The sequence below is a fragment of the Thunnus maccoyii genome, chromosome 2 (assembly GCF_910596095.1).
Source record: "Thunnus maccoyii chromosome 2, fThuMac1.1, whole genome shotgun sequence".
In the NCBI taxonomy this organism is placed as follows: domain Eukaryota; kingdom Metazoa; phylum Chordata; class Actinopteri; order Scombriformes; family Scombridae; genus Thunnus; species Thunnus maccoyii.
The window spans coordinates 5,322,595-5,345,127 of record NC_056534.1 but is presented as its reverse complement, the minus strand read 5'-3'; the positions used below and the strand labels follow the sequence as shown (position 1 = coordinate 5,345,127).

General features: G+C 39.9%; 1 protein-coding gene across 1 annotated transcript in view; it reads right to left on the bottom strand.

Moving 5' to 3' along the window:
* Positions 1-5,836: 5,836 nt before the first annotated feature.
* The window catches only part of LOC121912802 (slit homolog 1 protein-like), a 68,922-nt gene continuing 52,225 nt past the window's right edge, over positions 5,837-22,533 (bottom strand). Inside the window, exons 31-39 of the mRNA XM_042435246.1 lie at positions 21,911-22,139; positions 21,620-21,750; positions 17,826-17,980; positions 17,529-17,740; positions 16,572-16,696; positions 16,257-16,486; positions 13,654-14,326; positions 6,165-6,418; positions 5,837-5,962 (exon numbers count right to left, since the gene is read on the bottom strand). Of these exons, the coding sequence (XP_042291180.1) occupies positions 14,064-14,326; positions 16,257-16,486; positions 16,572-16,696; positions 17,529-17,740; positions 17,826-17,980; positions 21,620-21,750; positions 21,911-22,139 (1,345 nt within the window). The 3' untranslated portion in view covers positions 5,837-5,962; positions 6,165-6,418; positions 13,654-14,063. The remainder of the gene's footprint in view (positions 5,963-6,164; positions 6,419-13,653; positions 14,327-16,256; positions 16,487-16,571; positions 16,697-17,528; positions 17,741-17,825; positions 17,981-21,619; positions 21,751-21,910; positions 22,140-22,533) is intronic.

Genomic DNA, 22,533 nt, shown 5'->3' with positions numbered 1-22,533 from the left:
TGTTTTTTTCCTCCTCCTCCTCCTCACCTCCCACTCTGCTCCCTTGTCCTCCAACTCTTGTCTGTCTATATCTCTTCTTTCTCTCTCTCCTGTTTCTTTCTCTTTACATGCAGGGTATCTGCAGGTGAAAATTCTTAAAAAGCAGTGACAGTTTCCTTGCAAAAAGACCTTAAAGCATTAAAGTCTTACTGTTAATTTACAGAAGTCTTAAAGGGGTATAACATGCACATTTCCACATTTCTATATTTATATTCTGTTAGTTATGAAATGTTTTCTAGGCTGTTTGGTTTATGGGCTGTTAAACATCTAAAAAATAAAAGTAGGATTGTTTTGACAGTGACTTGTGCATACAGGAGGCTGTTCAACCAGTCACTACTGCAGCTACAGTAGCTAGGAAGCTCATTTTCTCACATTGAGCAAGTGGCGATTTTAGCAAAAAATTTAAATTAACTTACAAGGATCATTTTCAATTGGTTAATCCATCCATCCATTTTCTGCCACTTATCTGGGTCCAGGACGTGTAAATTTAATCAGTTATATCATTCGGAATTATAGCTATATACTGCTGAGAAGTACTGAAAAAAAATGTGATATTATAATAAATCATTGTAGGCCATATCGTCCCTGCTGATTTTTCCATCAAGCTTTCTTTGGCCCGGTACGATAATGAAACAGGTATTAAATTGCATTCTATGTGAAATCACAAAAGTCTTAAATTTAACTCAGTGAACCCTGCAGCAGCCCTGTACTTACCTCCCTCCTTCTCTCTCTCTCTCTTTCTCAGTCTCCCTTTCACTGTGGTTTTCTTTTCTGCTGTAGAGCCTGAGGAAAGAGGCCTCAGCGGTGGATGGAGGCAGAAAAAGACAAATAACTTTTCAGGGCACAGGAAGTAGGTCATCCTCCTATCAAATATTTATTTCTCACACTGTGCCTAAGGCTCCAAAAGGACTCCCTCTTTAGATACTGTATGTACGCGCATGTGTGTGTGTGTGTGTGTGTGTGTGTGGTTTCATACTTTTGCTCATTTGCACATAGGGCCTATACAGCTGCTCATGGTTTGTGCCTGACTGGATTTGAGATGTTGAATATTTGGAGGTTCCACTGTCACTGACCTCATTTTTTTTCATTCAGTATGTTCTTTATTAAACAGATATTGAAATAGCTTTTTACCACTGAGTCTATATGTGTGCACCTACAGTATGCATTTTTTGTACATTTTCTGGAGCATGAGGAATTGGCCGTTCTGAATTGGGGAAAAGAAATCGGGACAAAAACTGGGGCAAAAATCTGAATAAAAATACCTGCAGACGGTGTCATGGTACAGTACACCTTTTGTCCTCAGACAGAAAGTCTTAAGGTGAGATTTAAATTCTACATTTAAGGCATTTGGTAAAAACCTTCTATTCAGACAATGATGGCAAAAAGCAGCTCATCTTTAGTGACGTCATATTTTACAGTAAGAATTACACCATGTTCATATTTTGTAGAAAAACATGTTCTGTTGTCTTATTTGTTCTTTTTTATACTGAAAAGTACAGAATTGTGAGCATAAAATCAAGGTATGAAGTGTACCATGGCTTACAATTACACTAGAAAAAAATTAATGAAAATTACACTTTTTCTGATTAGGGTTATTTTCACATGTCGTCCTATATGTTATATTTTGAATTGTGGCAAAACAACATCAGTCATATCGCAATTCATGCAACTTGAATGTCAGCTTTCGGACCTCACCTCACAATCTGAAATGTCAGCTACCCTAAATTATTATATTAGAATTTTTCTATAAGAAGAGTATACCTACAGTAAGCGTCCATTTTTTGTACATTTTCCAGTGCATGAGGAATTGGCCGTTCTGAATTAGGGAAAAGAAATCGGGACAAAAACTGGGGCAAAAATCTGAATAAAAATACCTGCAGACGGTGTCATGGTACAGTACACCTTTTGTCTTCAGACAGAACGTCTACATATAAGGCATTTGGTAAAAACCTTCTATTCAGACAATGATGGCAAAAAGCTACCCATCTTTAGTGATTTTACAGTAAGAATTACGCCATGTTCATATTTTGTAGAATAAACGGCAAACATGTTATGTTTTCTTATTTGTTCTTTTTTATACTGAAAAGTACATAATTGTGAGCATAAAACCGAGGTATGAACCATGTACTGTGGCTTGTTTCATACAATTACACTAGAAAAAAAAAAAATCACTTTGAAAATTACACTTTTTCTGATTAGGGTTATTTTCACGTCGTCCTAAATGTGATATTTTGATTTGTGGTAAAACAACATCAGTCATATCACAATTCATGCAACTTGAATGTCAGCGTTCGGACCTCTTGGCTCTCTTTTTTTTTTTGCACCCTCACCTCACAATCTGAAATGTCAGCTACCCTAAATTATTATTTCAGATTTTTTGTATAAGAAGACTTCAGCAAGATAAAGTCTATCTAATGGATGAATCAGATATATAATTTCTTAGATTTGCTGCCTGCTGCTGCCGGTTTTTCTGGTGTGAAGTGATGGAAAAAAAGTGCAGAAGTAGAAACCTTATGATAAAAAGCTTTAATGGCTCCCATTGTGATCTCCAGCACACTGCGTGGTAGAATTGCGCACTGAAGAAATGCACAAGTAAAAACATTTGATATAAATTCCAACCTTTACTCCTGAGACATGAACACATCTCCCTCCTTCCTTCTTCTCTGTTTTTCATATACACACTGACTGCTGTGAAAATGTCAGAGGCCCCATCAGTAGCCCCTCCTGCTGTGGTGTGTGGTGGCTGGGCCCAGCAAGGTTCCCCATTACTGATTAATGGAACCGCATCAGCTCCATTCAATTAAGACTCAGCGCCAGCCCCATGCGGTCGTCTCCCCAGGCCTGTCTGAGCTGCGTTTAGCTGCAACACACTGAGGATGGCGGCTCCTAACAAGCTCTGAAACGGAAACTGTCGGAGCAGTGGAGGGTGAACCACCTAAACTCACTTTATGTTTAATCCACTTCTTTAACACGTACTTGATTTTTCTTTTAAATGCTGTTTTATGCCTCGTCTGAAGCACTTTGAATTGCCTTTGTGCTTTAAAGGCCCCACACAATTAAACTTGCCTTTTACTCTTTACCTATATATATATATATATATATATATATATATATGAGATGAATTATTAATATAAGACTCCAGTGGCTGTTGCAAATGCACACTGTATCAATCATCAATTTTGATGATCTGATTAATTGTTTAAGCTTTTTTAACTTCTCCAGTGTGAAGATTTGCCATTTTTCTCTTTTTGAGATTGCTGTAAATTGAATATATTTGGGTGTTAGACTGTTGGTTGGATGAAACGAGTAATGTGAAGACGTCACCTTGGGCTTTAGGAAACTGTGATTGACGCATAGACTAAACGATTAAGTGACTAATTGAAAAAAATGACTTACTGATGATGGAAAAAAATCTTGTTGCCTTAATGGGGTTCAAAGTCTTAAATGCATTATTTGAAAACATAAATATATGAGGTTAGATATGTCACTTTCTAAAAAGTGTGAGAGGCTGTTTGACACACATGTTTAATATAAATCACCTTCTGGATACCTGTTTCACTCCATTGTGTCAGTAAAGGCTTAAAACAGTAAAGTTTGATTTATGCACATGTTGAAGCTCTCTCTAGTCATTTATACAGCCCAATATCACACATCACACATTACATTTGCCTTAAAGGACTTTACTACCTGTACAGCATACTAAATGCTGACCGATATATGACCCTCGTTTTGGATGAGGAAACACTCCCACCTCCAAAATTAACTCCCTCTAAGAGAAAAAAAAAATGGAAGAAACTTCAGGAAGAGCAAAAGAGCAGGGATCCCTCTGCCAGGGTGGACAGACATCTAATAGAAATTAGCAAAATGACAACATGGAAAATTAGCTTTTAAATTATTCCTGATAACATTAAATCATGACAAAATGCTGCATTTTCCATCTAAGCCCATCAGTGTGTTTGCCTCTACCAAACTGTTGCACTACATCAAGTCTTTCACTGTAACTACACAGACTGACGTAGAGCTGCTACACCTGGTCGATTAATGGTCAATTATTAAATTAATTGCCAACTTTGATAATTAATCGTGTTGAGTCGATTCCAGCTCTTCAAATGTAAATATTTTCTGGTTTCTTTATTCCTCAGTGACAGTAAAGTGAATATCTTTAGGTTGTGGAACAAAATAAGACATTTGATGATGTCATCTTGGGTTTTGAGAAACAGTGCTCAACAAGTTTCATCATTTTCTGACATTTTATAAACCAAACAGCTAATCGATTAAATGAAAAAATAATCAACAGATAAATCGATAATTATAATAATCATTAGACATGCGAACCAATCAGAAGGTTTGTCATAGAGCCAATAAACTGCTGCACTGCTGGTTATAATAACAACTTAAGCAGGTGTTTTTACTTCCTCCGTAATCTACAGAAGCTTCTAAATCCTGTACACTAAATAAATATGATTTCACTGCCAAATAATAAGTCAAAAATCATCTTGGTTCTTCAAGGCTTATAGTTCCACTTTGTAAAACGACCTTTAACAACCCGGTTTATGTTTAACTGAGGTTTACCAGTTAAGCTAACGTCAGCTGGTCTGTTTAGCAGCCTTTCTCATTGCAGGACTAACGTTAGCTTCAGTATCAGCACCAAAGTCTCTCCTTGTGTTTCCACCATTCTCCCTTGTAGGTGACTTTTTATTAATTTTCTCCTTTTTGCAATTAACTTGTCAGTTATTTTTCCACCTACTGAAGTTTGTTTGGTCCATCAACTGAAATCTATCGTACAACGCAAACCAATTTCTCTGTTTGTGTGTGTATCAGCATGGGGTATGATGGGAAGGCCAGTATTCGGTATATAACCAAAAATAATAACACATACTGTATTTTTTTCTCTGCAATTATTATTATATTTAAATTAAACTAAACCTTGAATTTTAATACCTTTAGCCTCTTAGCATCCATCCCCTGCTGTACTGAGTGTGTGTATATCTGAGGTTAGAAATGTCACTTTCAACATGTCGGGTTGATGGACAATAAAGTCATGAATTGATGTGTGTTTCGGCTATTTGGAAGGAAAGCTTTTTGTAGAAGCTTCATGTATCAAAAATTAAAACGAACTTTAATTTACTGCAGGAACAACCATCCATTTAGTCACTTGGAGATCTCTTTAAGAGCTTAAAAGCCAATATTTCACAAGTTTCTCAAAGACCAGACAAAGAATTACAGTGCTTGCCTGCACTCACTGTATCAGTCACATTTATTAGAGCAATAAACGTATCCGCAATCTGTCCGAGATTGATACAACCTGTCTGTTTCTGACTTCTGCCCCTCTGGATTTGTCTGTTGAGTGCACTGATTTATTCTGTGGCCCAGTCATATACACAGCTGCTGCGAACCACACCCTGTTGCCACCTATGATGTTATGTCATGAAATTTTAATCAGATACACTGCATGGATCACCAAAAATACCATATATGCAGTCAAGGAAAAAGAAATATTTTAGTTCATAATAATCCTTTAACTGACCAAACTCTGAGCACTGGCTGTTAAAAAACTCAACAATAATAAATGCCAAAATAATAATTGGCACTCTATGCTTGCTTTTTAGCCTTTTTCTTTACGTTTGTACATATTTGTCGATCAGATATATGATCATATACCCAAAGTTTGGTCAGATATTCTTCATTGATATGTAAAATCAGCATTATGTTCATTTTAATTCCAAAACATCCTGTTTAAACACTGACACATTTTAGACATTTGGCTACAAATATATCAATACTTGGTACTGTTTTGACATCTGTAGCCGACACGTGTGTCAGTCGATCATGAGGCGTCTCCGGTTCCAGACTGTTGTGCAAAAACACAGCAAAATCTTTATATTCACATCTCTTTTCTGTCCTGTTGAGCTTCTTCTTCTCCCTTTTTATTCAGCGTAAAGTAATATACCGAGAGTCAGATAGAAAAGAGCAGAAATAGGAGGAAACCAAATTACTTTTTTTCTCCACACCTACACAAGCAGTATAACTCAATCTAATCTTCATCATTTCATTTTATTCTCAGAATCCAGGCGCAAGTATTGCAAAATTTCTCATGATACTTACTTTAATCTCAAAGAAATTACCTCTCTGTGTTCTGACTCCGCAGTAAAAAATAGAAATCGTCTTTGATAGATTAATGTGAACGTATCAATCTAAACCTCTACCTCCTACGATAGAGCTTCGGTGTGACGGGAGACAGTCTGAATGTGGTTGAACAGAAGCAGCTTCAGCCTTCATGAATCTTTAAAAGCAGAAAGTGAGACTGAAACGGAGCCTCGCAGCAGTCGAACCCTCGCGTAGCTAGACTGGAGATCTTCAGCTCCTCAGCGATGTGGCCCTGACACACACACACACACACACACACACACACACACACACACACACACACACACACACACACAAAAAAAGGAAAGACACATGAAACTAAGTGAAAACCTCACAATCGCAACTTGATTTGAATCTGAAAGGAGAGCAAATGTTCAACAAGGTCAAATCTAATTGAAAACTTGAACTGATGGCCATCTTTTTTTAAATTTTTTTTTTTTTAAATGTCTCTTTCTTTCTCTCTTCTCAAACAGGAACTCCTCCCAGGTCACCTTGGTAGTTTCGACTCGCTCTTTTGGCAACTGCCTGAAATATTCAGTTTGCCTCCGGCGCTCTTTCTCTCTTTCTCTCTCTCTCTCTCGTTCACAAACCCCCTTCCCCCATCTTTCTCTTTCTCCGTCACTCATCCCCCAACCTCCTTTTCCTAACTTCCTCTCAGCTTCTTCTTTTTCTTCTCAAATTTCTTTCTGCTTTTTATTTGCTTTAATCCCAACCTTATCTTCTTTCCTCTTCTTCTTCTTCTTCTTCTTCTCTTTGATTTATTTTTCCCTTCTTTCCTTTCTTGTATCCAAGAGATGCAGTAGCCGCAGGGTGTGTGTGTGTGTGAGTGTGTGTGTGTGTGTGTGTGTGTGTGTGTGTGTGTTTTGGGCCGCTGGCTGCAGGAGGTTATACAGTGGATCCAATGAGCACCTGGAGACCACTAACCATGATCATATCAATAAAAGGACATCTGCTCTACGGCTAAAAAGACCTGCACGAGAGGAGAGGAAAAGGAGAGAGTGTGTGTAGATGGGGGAGGAGGAAGAGGAGAAGAGCAGGAGCAGGAAAGAGAACAAAGAAGAAGAAGAAGAGGGTAAATGGAGAGGAAAGAGGACAGCGGAGAAGGAGAGATGAACAAAGGAGAGCAAGAGACGAGAGGAAGAACGGTGACGGGAAGGGAAAGAGAGGAGAAGGGACGGGTTTGAATAAAAACTAAAAGAGTGGAAAGGCATGAGGGAATAAGTAAGAAGAAGGAGAAGAAGAAAGAAAGGAGGTGAATATAGCCAAAAACGGAGAGGAAAGGAAAGTAGTAGAAACAAAAGAGTGAAGGGAAAGTGTGGAAAAGAAAAGAAGAAAATAATTCAGAGGGGTAAAGAAAAAGAGAGGCAGGAATTGCAAATAGTTTGGGAGAAAGACAAATTTTACGGTGAAGAGAAATTAAACAAAAAAAGTGCATAAAAGCTACGTGGAGAGCAGATATAGAGAGAATAAATGAAGTAGTACAAGAGGGTGAGTAAGAGAAGACGAGTGGGATGAGTTCGAGAAAAATGAACAAAAGAGCTCATTCACTGGGAGACAAGACAGAGAAGGAGGATGAGGAGGAGGAGGAGAGAGGATGGAGTGATGACAAAGACATGGACAGTGGAGAAGAGGAAGAGGCAATGAAGGAGAGAGAAAATAAAAAACAAAGGGAGAGAGAAGAGAGAAAAAATGAAATGTAAGTGTAAGAGGAGATGAGAGGATGGATCGATACCGGAGAAGAGGAGAGGAAACAAGATGAGAGGAGAGGAAACAAAAGGATAGAAGAGGAATTAAGAGAGGAGACAAGAGGAGAGGAGAGGAAACAAGAGGAATTAAGAGAGGAGACAAGAGGAGAGGAGAGGAAACAAGAAAGGAGACAAGAGGAGAAGAGAGGAGATGAGATGAGATAAGAGGAGAAGAGAGGAAATGAGAAAGGAAAAAGGGAAACAAGATGAGAGAGAGAAGATGAGATGAGATGAGGATAGGATAGGACAAGAGAGGAGAGGAGAGGAGACAAGAAGAGAGAGGAAAGGAAAGGAGAATAGGAGAGAAAATGAGAGAAGAAGAGAAGAAAAGAAAGGAGAGGAAACGAAAAGGCAAGAAAGGAAACAAGAGGAGAGAAGAGAAAAAGACAGGAAAGGAGACAAGAAAGGAGGACAAGGGAGAGGAGAGGAGAGGAGAGGAGAGGAGGGTAAAATCCACCCATCCGTGGGCATCCGTGGACCGTCAGATGTGTGTGTGTGTCTGTGTGTGTTGAAGTAGTCCAGCTCCTCTGCAGGTATTTTAAACCTGCTGCTGTCAGAGGGCACCAACACGTTACATCAGGACTGTGAACTCTCAGCTTTTCTCTCAGCCGCACATCACTACAGCAGGGATTCTCAAACTTGGACACCACTTGGGTTCAAATAAAAAAATCAATCCAACTATAAAAAAAAAAAGCTTCACTTTACTTTAACTGTTGAAATTGAAATAAACAAAGAAATACATAGTTTCAAAAATGGTTTTGGTACATTTAATGGTGAGTAGTCGTCACCACAATGTCCACAGCAAACTGATTATAAAATGATAAATCTCAATATGGAGACATGAAAACTCTTGTTAAAGGTCACTGAGTGTTCAGAAACCCTGATTTAAGTGAAGTAATGTGTAGGAATATACCAGACAATATACTGTTGCATGAGGTATCCTTCATACATAAAATGAATAAATAGTAAAGTCAAATAGTCAGAAAAAATGTTTTAACTCAAGGTCCACTCACAAGCTTCAGTCAATCTCCAGTTTTCAAGATTAAGACTGAACTTTGTCACTCACTATAAGTAAGAAATGTCAGACAGGAGTGATGAAATTGCACACTGAGATAATAAGTTATATAATAATATATCTGAATAAACACCCGTTAAGTTTAACTTTCCAAGAAGAACCGAAACAAGATCTGACACACGTGTAATTTCAGATACTTTAGAAGATTAAGAGAAATCCTGATCATGATACTGTGGCTGACGTTTAGTATCTGACAACAGTAACCTAAACTAAATGACGCTCGCTCTCTTTATTCAGCACATGAGCTTGACCACGGCTGGTACAAAGAATCAATACAGCGATCAATATGTTCACTAGTGATACGTTATTGATAAACTGATACTAGGACTGTCCAAACTGTTTCCTTGCTTTTTTTAGAAGCAGGACAATGAATGACGGCGCACACACACACACATATAACAGCTCAATTTAAAGGATTGAAATTGACATTTTGAAGCTTTACTGAAAGGATTTTGGTCCTTTTGTTTTGCTCTTTAAACCAGCAGCTCTAAAAATGTCTAAATATTTGGAAAATCGACACATCACGTCCTTTTTTATTGGCGACCATCTGTAAATTTCATCTGTACAAACTCTGCAAACCAATTCGTTAGTGTCAGATATACTTTTGGTCTGTTTGGCCAACATACTTGCAACAGAGTAACATTCTCCCCAGATTAACCATCTATATTTTCTGCACATACTGGCTGATGATGTATTTTTTATTTTGCCAAATTGGAGATATTGTTTATCCAGTTTGGAGACACACACCTCAGTTATTCTATGTATGATCAATCGTCTCTGTTCACGCTGTCAATCAGTCTGCCGTGCTTTCATTGCAGTTTTTTGTATCGTTTTTTTTTGTGTCCTTTGTGTGCAGCAGATCGTCAGTGTGAGAAGATGTGGAGAGGCTTTATTGGAATTGGGGGGTTGGGAAGGTGCTGCTGCTATGATTTTATCCTCTTTTAAAGACACAGAGGAGAGGAGAGAGGGGGGAAGGGGTAAAAATGGTGGTGAAAAAAGGTTTGAGGGGGGAGTAGGAGTCCAGTTAGATGGGCTGTAGAGGTGGAGGTGGGGTGGGATGGAGAGATGCAGCCAGTTTTCACTGGAGAGCAGACTGGGAGGGTGTGTGTTTCTGTGTGGGGGGAGGAGGGACTCTGTCAAAGCCGATGGGGGTATATATTATGTTTTATGGTTACGAGGGGACGCATAAATCACTGTTTCATTAAACAGCCTCAGTCTCAAGAGCGCTGCCACCCCCCCCCCCTCTCCCTATGGGACATCCCTCTTTCTCTCTTTCCTCCTTTTACTCAATCCCTTCTTACTTTGCCCTCCATCGTTTTCTGCTCTCACCATCTTCCTTATTAAAAAAAAAACGGCTTCCCATCCTCCTCATCATCAACCTTTCCTCCTCTTTTCATTCACTCTTCCCACCCCCACCATCTCTCTCTCTTTTTCTTTCTTTCATTCTCTCCGCCATTCTCTCTCTCTCGCTCTCTCTTCTCCTCTGTCTCCATGCCATCGCCCATCGACTCAGCGTGAACGGTAGACAGCCGTGACACAATGAGGTCAAAGGTCAGAGAAACAACAACAAGAGAACCAGAGCCAGAGTCAAGGTTGAAGAGAGAAGGAAAAAAAAAAGAAACGAACAATGAAGGGGAAACAGCTCTTTATTTAAATAAATAGGAAAAAAAGAAGCACTACTTTTTGTCTGCTCTCAGGTGAGACAACATGATCTGAAACACTATCTGATATTTTTTTCTTTTTTGTAAAATTCCCATGAAATGACGCCAGCTCGGAAACATTTTTTTTTTTTTTTTTTTTTTTTGGCAACTGAAAACAAAGATTTCTCTACAGTCTACAGAGATGATACAGTGACAACATCCTCTTCAACATATAAAAATACTATGACAAAATCAAATGCATTATAAGCTTATAATATATATTACAATCTGTTAGGCTGTTACTGTGTGTTGAAGTATTGCAATTATAATAACAATAATAAAAGCTACATTAGTTAAATTCTGATTCATGACATGACTCTTTATGAAAAAAACTCAAAAGGCTAAAAAAACAAATTAAAACATGTTAAAACTTAATATTACGCACCTTTATTTTTAGTTTCACATCCATATAAATAACATGTCATCATATATAAAAGCTACATTTTTTTTCTGTGTGGCATTTGTATGATGCGTTCACTGGCTCTTCTGACAAATCGGAGAGGAAGCGTTTGATCCGAGCGAACACAACTGCATCGTCGTATAATGAAGCTCATTGTCAGGGACGGCGTCTTGTCGTTGGAAGCGTCTTAGAATGACAAACACACATTTGTATTTTTATACTTGTGAGGACCCTCGTTGACATAATGCATTCAGCTCATTGTTTAGCTGTCCGGCTGCAACTTTACTGTTTCGGTTCCCTCTCAGCGCTCTCATAGCGTCGTTTTTTGACCGCAGCAGGCGGCTTTTTTTCAGAGAAAAAGCTCTAAAAAGCCACTTTACACCACCTGCTCAGCACCAAATGGTAAACAGACACAGTTAGCTTTAGGCTAGCTGGTGAGCGATGCTGCTAGCAAGGCTAAAAAATCAGTTAACAGAGTCTTGAAATTTGCTGGAGTTGTAGAATCCATCACAGTGAACATCAAGTCAAATTTTTTTGTCAAAGTAACATTATTGTTATGAGGTAATGCAGTACAGACTGCTCTTAAACTGTATTACCACACAGAAATGCTACAATAAACCCTAAAACAGCCCTTTGTAGAAGTGAGGACCAGCCAAAACGTCCTCACTCTCAAGGTCCGCAGGTCCTCACAAAGATAGAAGTACAAGAAGAACAAGAAACACACACATACAAGCACTCCCACCCTCCCCCCTCACAGTGTAAACTGGGAGAAAGGGCATCTACTGAGAGGCGATGGGAACGTGTCACGACCCCTCCGCTGTCCCCCGTGAACCCGGTCACCTTTGACCTTTAAGCTGTGTTCATGTCATCTTGGAGGAAGTGGAACAGGGTGACAACTCGTTTCCAACATCAGTTTTTATTTATGAACATAAACTGAATTATTTGTTATCTGAGTGCAGCAGATGTTCTGATCATTAGTATGAATATATCTGGATTTTTTTTTTTTTCACCACCTCGCTGCCATCTTTTGCCACCTGTGTTAACAAGTGGAAGTCATGCTCCTCTACAGAAACGTCTGGAAGTTCTTGTAATTACCAACGAGGGACTGATTTTTCTCCAAGATAGCAGCTTATTTATGATTAATCGGATTTAATATGCAACATGTTAACACCCCACAGACGTCTGCTGCACATTAGTTCAGTCTGATCTCACAGAATTTTGTGAAATGAGCGTTATGTCTTTAAATCCAACCAGACTCGACTGTCAGCAAGAATGTTTGACACTGAAATAATTTTCCTTTAAAGACTCTATAACTATCTGTAATTCATTTCCTCCCTCTACATACAGTTGAGACAGACATCATTGAAAAGTTTAAGTTATAGATACAGTTTATACGTTTAATTTGTCAACCAAATCTGATACGAAATATAGGCGGATTTTACAGAAACTACTGATTTAAACAAACATTTACCAGCATCAGATTTTTTACAATTGGTGACTCTTTTGGACTTAAATCCAATGAACGGGATTAATGTTATAAAATATATTGTGAGACATCTCTAAAGCCAGAATCTCCATCAATTTATTGAACTTGCCAGTGTTTAATTTACAAAATATTGTATCAAATTTATGCTGTTTTGTTTTTATTGCGCGGGAGGAACAGGAATACACATCACTTCATTTAGCAAGCAAAGTAAACCCAATGAATAAATTATCATGATAAACACAACCTACTAGTTATAGCCTTTATTCATATTTCTGAACCTTGAGTTGTCAGCGATGTTATCTAGAGCTTCCGCTCGCTATGAGAAGACAGTTATTATTCCTGTAGTGCTTTTTTTGGTGTCTGTTGTGTTGCTGTTGGACGGTTTGGGTTTTTCCCATTTAACTGCTGTCCAAAACATTGCTCATTTCACAAAATTCTGCGACATTGCTAACAGATAGAGGATCAGAACTGTGAGGAAGGTCACCAGTAACATTGAGGTGACTGGTCAGAAGCCTCATGTTGAACAAGACTAGGTCAAAACCCAGTATATGGCTGGACTGTGTATGAAATGCTTTGAATTTGAATCGACAGATACAGGAAATGGTGACAGTCACTCAGTCACTGACTTTTGTGTTTATAGGTCTGGCTTCATTGTTGCGGTCCAACCAACCAAAAACCGATTCCACCTTCCTGGTCTCAGATCAGCACATAAAAATCTACTGCACTTATTTTGTTACTCCTGTCACTCACAGCACAAAAGAGCAAACTAAACACTTGGTGCTTAAACCCTTGTGAGTGTAGGTGAAACATGAAGAGCTTTTTTTTTTTTTTAGAGAAACAACATTTTTGTCTGCAGCAAAAAAACACCTTACAAAGTTTTAATCCACCAGCAGCTCTCTGCTTTACCAGACTGAAGAAATACCTGCACATGAAGAGGTGAGATCTTTACATCGCTGATTAAAACTTAATTCTTAAGTGATTTTTAACAAATTTGACTGTGAAACCTTTCATTTCATATCAGAGTCCCCCCCCCCCCCCCCCACCCCCCGATTAATTAGTACCTTTTTATTTCCTGCGACAAGTCAACGCCGGCTGTCGCAGCTGTGAGGGAGTGAAGAGCAGCACTTAACCAGCCACACATCAGAAACCAGAAGGCATTCGGAGGCTTTTCAACACACGAGGATTAATAATGAGCTGGAGTTAGGTAGTTAGTGCACAGGTTCTCCTGCTGCAGGTGAAGAAGAGGAAGATGACGATGAGGTTGACTTGTTGATTTCATGTCTCGAGAGGGAAGAACTGTCTTATGTTACAAAACTGCGGCTATGCGCAAAAAAACACAAAACAAACATCAAAAATGTCCGTTCATCAGTGATAGAGTCCCTACAGTGTGTGTACCTCTTGGTGTGTGTGTGTGTTTGGATGTGTGTGTGTGTCTGCATGTGTGTATGTGCGCACCATCACATCCGCAGTACTACACACACTCCTTGCAGCCACACTCCACAGGTTTCTCCACATCCTGCGTAAACGAGGTCCCGTCGTCACATTCGAAGGTGAGTCGCCGGCGTCGGACCCTCAGAGGAGCGCAGCAGGAGGCGGCGGTGACGCCCGGCTCGGTTCCCGCCTGGCACCGGCCTTGACATTCCACCCAGGAGAAAGACTTGGACGTCTGGCAGAGGACGGTGCCGCGCTGCAGCCGGTGGTAATCCCTCACCGGCTCACCTCGACACAGGGACTCTGAAGGCGGGGACACACAGGGTTAAAGGGTCAACTGACTTTTTCAAAACCTAGTTTGTTTGCTCTGGTTCAAATCAGTTCATGAGTTGGTAAACGTGGTCCCAATGGTTCAGTTTCTTTTCACACAGAGAGTCACATGAGAATGTTCTCTCTGCTCATTGGTTAATTGTGTCTCGGGCAGGAGCAAGAACGTAAACACAGGAAGGAGGTTCTCTGGCCAAATGCAACGTACTTCGTTGTTAGTTCAGGTCAAATCTTGATTTATTCTCCAGCTAGCTGCCACTCATTCGTATCCCAGCATGCAGAGCGCACCAGGCTACGGGAGCAGTTTAGCTCAAACTTGCAGCCTTGTTGTTGGATCAGACCTCAAAGAGTCTCGGTACAGTTGTTTTGGTCGGCACCCGAGTTCAGATCTGCCAAAATCGCACTAATGGGGAAAACGAACTAGAGGCCAATTAAACCAGACTAAACAAGGCAGGTATGAAAACACCCTCAGTGCCATCTAGTTATAGTAATAATTTCAGTTTAATTTCCTGAAGTTTCAGCTGCTGCTGAGTCTTCTTCCACCCCAATACAATGAAGAACTGTATTTGTGGTGCTCAAAACATCACAAACACGGCATTTGAAAAGCTGTCAGCCACATCTCTCCAGAAATAATGTCCCGAATAAAAAACAGACCTCAGTGTGAAAGATTCCCATCACTTCTTACAGCAGAAAATGGTTCCTATAAAAAAAAGCTGACAACAAGGTCTGTGAATTATTCTGGGTCATTAAGAGTAAAGCTGGATTTATACTTGACACAGAGGGGTAACCAACAGTCCTACAGAAGATCCCCGATGGTGTTGGTTTAGATTTATAGTTCATCAACAGATTTCACAGGTTAATAGCAGCACTGCAACACAAGATGGATGTTGTTAAAGATCAGGCTGTATCAGCCTTTAATTATATTTCTCATAGGAACTGTGTTTACATTCTGTCATTTAATTTGTGATATAGAGAGATGATGAGAAGATTTTTTTTTCTTGTCTCATTATAAAATATGAGACTAATGTCATGTGTTGTTTATATTCTTACATTCGCTGACGGGCTGTCGGTTTGCAGTGGAGATAAGTGAAGATATTCAACTTCCTCAGTGGTGTCTTCACTATCAACAATATTCTTGTTTGTTTGTTTTTTTTGCATTTTGACTTTATGTGATGGAAGAGATAGAATAGATACAAACAGGAAGAGAGACAGAAAGAGGAACGACATGCAGCAAGGGTCTCCGGCAGGAATCAAACATAGCAGTTATTATGGTATACGTCTTAATTACTCAGCTGCTGGACGTCCAAGCTGATCAATCACAGCTCTTTCCATCTTCAAGTGAAATCTCTGTTGCCCCAAATGTAGTTATATTTCTGGGGAGGCAAACAGCAGCTACATGGGTAGGCTTAAAAGCGACGCCATGACCCTTAAAAGTACCTCTATAAATCCCTCTTAAGTAGAAAAATATGTTTTTTCTTTTATTTTGGTGAACTGACTCTTTAATGTTTCTCACTGTTTCCACATATTTTTCTAACATGTACAGATATACTGGTGGTGAAAAACTAAAATTCCATTTTATTATAGTTTCTCAATGGAGAAAAATCTTTACCAGCCGTTTTGTTCCAGTTTCTCCAAAGACTACCACCGTGTCCCCTAGGAAATTGGTTATTGGAAGCACTCTGTAAAATAAAATGCTGCAGGAAAACCTTGACTACAGAATCAATTAGCGCTGAAATAATTAGTCATGCATTGATTTGTATGAAATTAAAGCCGCACTGTGTGGGATTTTTACATGATTATTGCACCTTGCAAATTATTCTGATGGAATAAGTTATGGTTTGTAGAAAAAAAACGACATTTTCAACATATATGAATCATATTGATTATATTGAATATCCCTCCTCACCTATATCACAGCTCTCTCCAGTGTATCCCTGCTCACAGACGCAGCGTTCTCCGTCCTCTGTCTCCTCACACTGACCGTGCAGACACCGCAGCTGCTGACACGAGCCCGCCGGCTCCCCCTGCAGGTTACACAGCGCGCCGCGGTATCCGTCCTCGCAGTCGCAACGGTACGTCTGTGTGTCCAACGCCACGCACACGCCCTTTACACACCTGGACGACAACAGAGAGATTCTTTTAAATTAATATAATGAGGGGCGATGTTTGGGAAGCAGACACATTTCAGCATAAAGCGCACGATTCAACATGACACACTTACTTGCTGCCTTCACAGGGGTTGACACCGGTTGCCGTGGTGACAACATCCGCTCCAGGAAGGCCTCCTGTTATCGGCTGGTCACAGTGTTGTCCTGTCCAACCTGACTGGCAGTGACACTGAGGTCCCTGTGAAAGACAACATGTTTACTCTTGGCACTAACAAGTCACAAAACTCACCTAACTGTAACTAATAATGAAAAATAAATAATCCTGAGTAGATTATTTAAAGTAAATTGAATGATTTCTTTTTACAAATAAAGACTGAAACATGTTCAGCACTTGTGAAACCTTTTAGATTTGTTCAACCGCAGCAGACTACAAAAAGAAAAAAAAAACCATCAGAATAAACGATAAAACCTGAGTGACTGTGCAACCATGCAAAATAAAAATAAAACATAATCACCTTAACAAGATTAACCTTCTCATTCTCCGTCCTGTTTATTCTGTGTCCCTGAAAATGTTCCTACTTTTGCAACAACAACTTAAGTTGTATAAGAATGAAGAGCACTCACGGTAGAAAACTTAAAATACTATAATTGCTTTCTATGAGATGCATTACAAAATAGAATAACATTCATGTGTTCTTCATTTCATAAATATTATTCTGATACTTTATAAATCATTGACGAAAGTTCATTGAGACATTACAGCAAAGATAAACAGGAAAACAAACAAGAGAACAGGTTGTGATGTTGGGTGGAAGTTCAGGGACCATCTAAACAAGAATTCAGTTATTGCAAAATGAGACAGTGAGAGGGAAAAATATGTATAAAAAGTGTTTACCACTGTTTCAAATTAATAAACATATTTGTCTCCTGATTGTTGGATGACTAGCTGTATTTGTATGTATGGCTTTTCACATCTCTATAAACATCTAAACAATGTGAAACTCCCTGCTGGGTGACGGTGTGTCATTAATCTTTTGTCTCTCCACCTGTCCTGCTGTCTGCCTTCCTACCTGTGCAGCATTGGGTTGGCAGATGCCGTGCAAGCAGTAGAGTTTGCGGCAAGCCTGGCATCCCGGCACCACCCCCGGTTTCATGTGGCTACGGGTGAAGTCCTGCAGCTCGTGATTGATATACAGGTTCCTGATGCAGCCGTGGAAACTTGACATGTTGAGAGTCTGAGCGGAGAGACCCAGAGATGCAGGCATCACCTCCTCGGGCATACCTGCAGAGGCAAACAATCAGAATTCAATTAAATTCCTAAAAGATGCCTAAACTTCTAGTCCCCTCCGCTGCCTCCCTGCTCTTACCTCCCACATACAGAGGGCCGTCCCCCGTCACCAGCTGGCTGCGCCCCTGACTGTCCAGGGTCGTGGGCTCTCCTCCGTCCACAGACAGGTTCACCATCCGGTTAAAGGTCACCAGCTCTACCGTGTGGAAACGCCCATCGTTCACCGTCTCAGTGCTGTCCGTAAAGGATGTAATGAACATGTTTTTTATTACATTCACCATTAGGGGTAGAGCTTATCCCAGCATGCACTGGGCAAGTAGCAAGGAAATGTTTCCATCACAGGGCTCACAGATAGTCAGACGTTACCCTGTTTTGTCCCTTCACCTGCAGCTACCTCACAGTTACACATCCACTGAAAGAAAAGTGTTGTCTTAATACATAGCAGCACTCCCTGTAAAAACAGCATTTAGCACTGAAAGGTACCTTTGTAGACTTATGAATAGAAATTTAAAAAAAAGATGTTCAGTTATGTCAAACCTCGGTGCATTTTTGGCATCAACAAAATATATCTGAAGCATTTAGTGCCAAAAACTAACATCAAATTTAATTTCTTCCATCAGATGATTCGTCATGATTCCAATGTACTCTGCTGCTGCTTATCCAACAAATATCCTCTGTGTGTGTGTGTGTGTGTGTGTGTGTGTGTGTGTGTGTGTGTGTGTGTGTCAGGCTGCCGGCTGGCCGAGCCTCCTCCTTTACAGTGAACCATCCAAACATTTAAGCACTCGACAAATGATCAAGTGGACACTCATCCTTAAGTGTCCTTTCACTGAGTCTGTGATTAAACCAGAATACCCACACGGCCAGTGTCATCTGTCCACCTTCCCAAACACTGCAGGACTCTCCCTCGGCAACAGCACAGATCATGCACTACCGTGCTCTGAGCGGCGTTGCTGGGCTACAGCGAGCTAAGAGGCTGCTGAGGGTCTGACGGGAGTCCAGTGGATTGCTTAGCTTGACGAACACTCAGCTTTTCAAAATCTGAGGATGAGAACACGTAATTATCCTGTGGCTGCTGGCTGGAGTCACGTGGTTAAGAACAGTGTTAAACGTGTAGAGCTGGGCGCCTCGTTAAGACGAACATCACACAACCGCAACATCCCTGGTTCAATTCCAGCTGAGGATCTTTGTTGTTTTGTTGTCTCTCTACCCCTGTTTCCTGCTTCTCTGCACTTTTAAAACTGTCAAATTTTGAAAAATGCTAAAAAATAATCTAAAAGAAGAATTTATTTCCAAAGCCTCAACCACAAGGGTCTTTGTAAAGGACCTGGGGCCTCATTTATAAAGATCCATACCAAAAGCACACGCATCAATGTGTGCATTTTCCCCTTTATCAATCACAATCAACTTGAAAATATACGCACATGGACGAGCCTCATACCCCAACCCCTGCACTTCCACAAGTAACCATAAATTGGCAATGATAAAATATATTGAATATTGATGTACATGTTGTTCCTGCGGAGAACAGCAGCAGTAACAGAAGAAAGTTTGAGAGGCTGACGGCTGCAGCAGTTGTTAATACAGCCGGTGCAACAAACAAAACGAAGTGGTCAGACATGGAGGTAGATGCCAAGAAGTATATGGACTAGTGGAAGCACGGGGACATTGAAGCACACTGCTTGGTATTTGTTAAGCATCATTGACACATACATGACTGATGAGACCACACACTCAATATCTAAAATACAACACTGTATTCATTTATATTTACTCCAAAATCCAGTATACAGGTGTTTCTCTAATGTACACAGTCAATATATATGAGTGCAGGTGGTGAAGATGTGCTGGTGAGATGACTGGACAAAGCATAGTGTGTCTCCAGTGTGCTCTTTGGGCCTTAACAGCACAGTCGTGTTCACAGCAGCTGTTTTACACACAAAAACGATATGAAAACTAAAATCATAGGCTACTGTATATGCACAGTAATAGAAGATATTAAAAATCTATAATATAAGCGCTCTGTTCTGCAATTCTTTAAAGTTATTTGATCTCGTGTTGGATTTCTACAACTAATGATGATCATTTCCTCGGTTAGTTCATGTGGTTGAGGTGAAAAGGAATCAGTATATTCACACTAAATATCGGGGGAAAAGCAAGCCAGACTTTCCAGAATCCTGCCACCTGCCACATCCTGGCATCATCCTGGCATTTCAGCAGCTGCGCCGCCGCTCGCCAACTGACAGCGAGTGTGAGTAGCATACAGCCCGACCCTCTCCTCTGTGCTCTGGGGGTTGGGAAATGTGATGGTGAGACAGCGCATAACGCTCAATATTGCATTATTAGTTCGATAATAAATCACAGATGTAATTGGTTAAGATTTGAGTTGGCTTATATCTTTTAAAATTGAAAGGTGCTTATGGAATGGCCTGAACATTTATGATAAAGTGGATCTATAAGTTTGATATTAAGTGAAATTAAATGTGTGAGAGGAATCATTATATAATCTGGCTTCAATTCACCACCTCATCATCTGCATGGCCAGTTTCCCCGGTCTCCAAAATGTCCAAAATGTTCTTCTGTCAAGTTTGTTTTTATAAATTACAACTTTTTTGTGGGAAGTGACATACGTATCTCTCAAGCCCTGTTTTGTGCGTACGCAACAGTTGTAAACAAGGCCCCTGGTGTGTGTTTAATACCTACCTGTAAAGGAGTCATTACTTTTGTTGAACACCAAACACTAAGAATTTATCAAGTGTTTATTCTGAGCATTTAAAAAACAGCTCAAAAAATCAGATCAATATGTCAATAAAATACAAAAATCTGGATGAAAATCAGGTTTTACTCTGTAGTTTTGTCTTTACTTCACCTTCTACTACATTAAGCATATTCTGAGCATGAAAATGTTTCAAATTGAGCATAAAATTCACCCAGGGTTCGAGTAAAAGGAGAGAAACTGAAGGGAAATAACAGAGAAAGTTCTGAGATCAGACACACACAGGTGCTCCGCCACACACACTGCCATGCGCATCTGTTTCTAACTAGCTTACAGCTACCCTCTGTACGGTCGGTAGTTTGGCTGTTTGTGATGGATAAACATAGATTGTACAAAAGGTTAAGCGGTCAAATTCAGGAGAGTAGCATGAAGTGAAAATTAGCCTTGCTTTCTGTCTGAACACACCATAAGAGGCTTAAAAAGTGGGAAAAAATTGTAAACTGAAGGATGAAGGGAAGGCATTGGCTGATTAAGTTTTTTCCAGGATTTAAAGTTTGTTCCAAATGGAAAGAAACTCATGGAACTTGTGCAACTCAAAAAGTACAAAAACATGCTTTTATGTATATCGATGGCCAAAGAGCAAAACCTCCTATCTGAAAAATGCACTTTTTTGAGAAAACTGAAAAAAACTTGTTGTTTTCTTGCAGAATGCTATTTGTTAAGGATACACAATACATAATACACTGTTTTTGGACTATATTACTATATTATATGTTAACAATACTGTAATAACCATACAAAAATACCGTAAACAATACCACATAATATAGTCATATAGTCCAAAAACAGTGTGTTATGTATTTTTATTATGTGTAAAAAAGTGCATTTTTCAGATAGGAGGTTTTGCTCTTTGGCCATCGATATTTTGTATAATCCTGGACAGCCAATAAAGCTTTATGCAATTTGCATTGACAGTAAGACTTTTTGTTGCAGGCAGATTCCAGTTAGCCTTAAATATGTAGAAGAAGAAGTAAACACTAGTAAACACTGGTTAGCAGGAAAGGAAAAGTAGAGAATGAGAGAAAGGAAAAATTATGATGTCAAAGAAATCAGAGTAAGATAGAGCTGAGTGTGTGTGTGTATGTGTGTGTGTGTACCTATAGATAGCAGTGGCAGGCTGGTTACCAGGGTCGTAGGTGACCCTGACATGACCCTGATGCAGCTCCACAGCGATTGGCTCGTTGTCTCCGTTATAAAGCAAAATACCGTTTTCCTCTGCTGTTGACACCTGAAAAAAGCACACAGTAGTCAGAGTCAGAGTCTGCCACTTCTGATACTTGATCTCTGTTATTCTACAATGTTTGTCACCTACAGTATGATGTCTCTAGATGCAGCCTTATGTGTATCTGTGCATGTGCGCGTGTGTCTGTCAGTGTGTGTGTCCTCACCTGCAGCGTGATGTTGGCTTGAGGCCAGTTCTTGACATCTTGTAGTTGAACGTATGAATCTCTGTCGACAAAGTTGACACTGACCAGCTTCTCACAGCTCTCACCCTCGAAGCCCGGCAGACACTGACAGACCGCGGTGCCTGTCTTCTCCACACAGGGGGCGCCGTTCTGACACTGAGCAAGCTGGCAGGGCGACGGAGGAGGAAGGGCCACCTCACAAAACTCACCACTGAGAGGAAAGAGAGAGAGAGCTCATGTTTACCTGCGCACAAGAAATTAGTTCACTCTGAAGCTGCCTATCAGGTTAAGATATTATAGAACATTTCTCTCCCATTTTATAATTCTGATACACAAACTCAGGGTACTAATGAGTAACAATCCAATAACAGTTTTCCTTTCTTTTAAAAAATGTTTTTAAAACTTAGGATTATTATTAGGATCATTCTTCTAAGATAACACACATCTATAACTACACATCATCTCTAAACTATAAGTGTGCAGGCATTCATGCATCAACATTCTTTGTGTAGATTTTTATCATATTGTTCAAGGAGGTTTGTAAAAAAATGCATATTAGTGGATAACTGACTAAAACACACAAATTCAGCAGCTATTTTGATAAT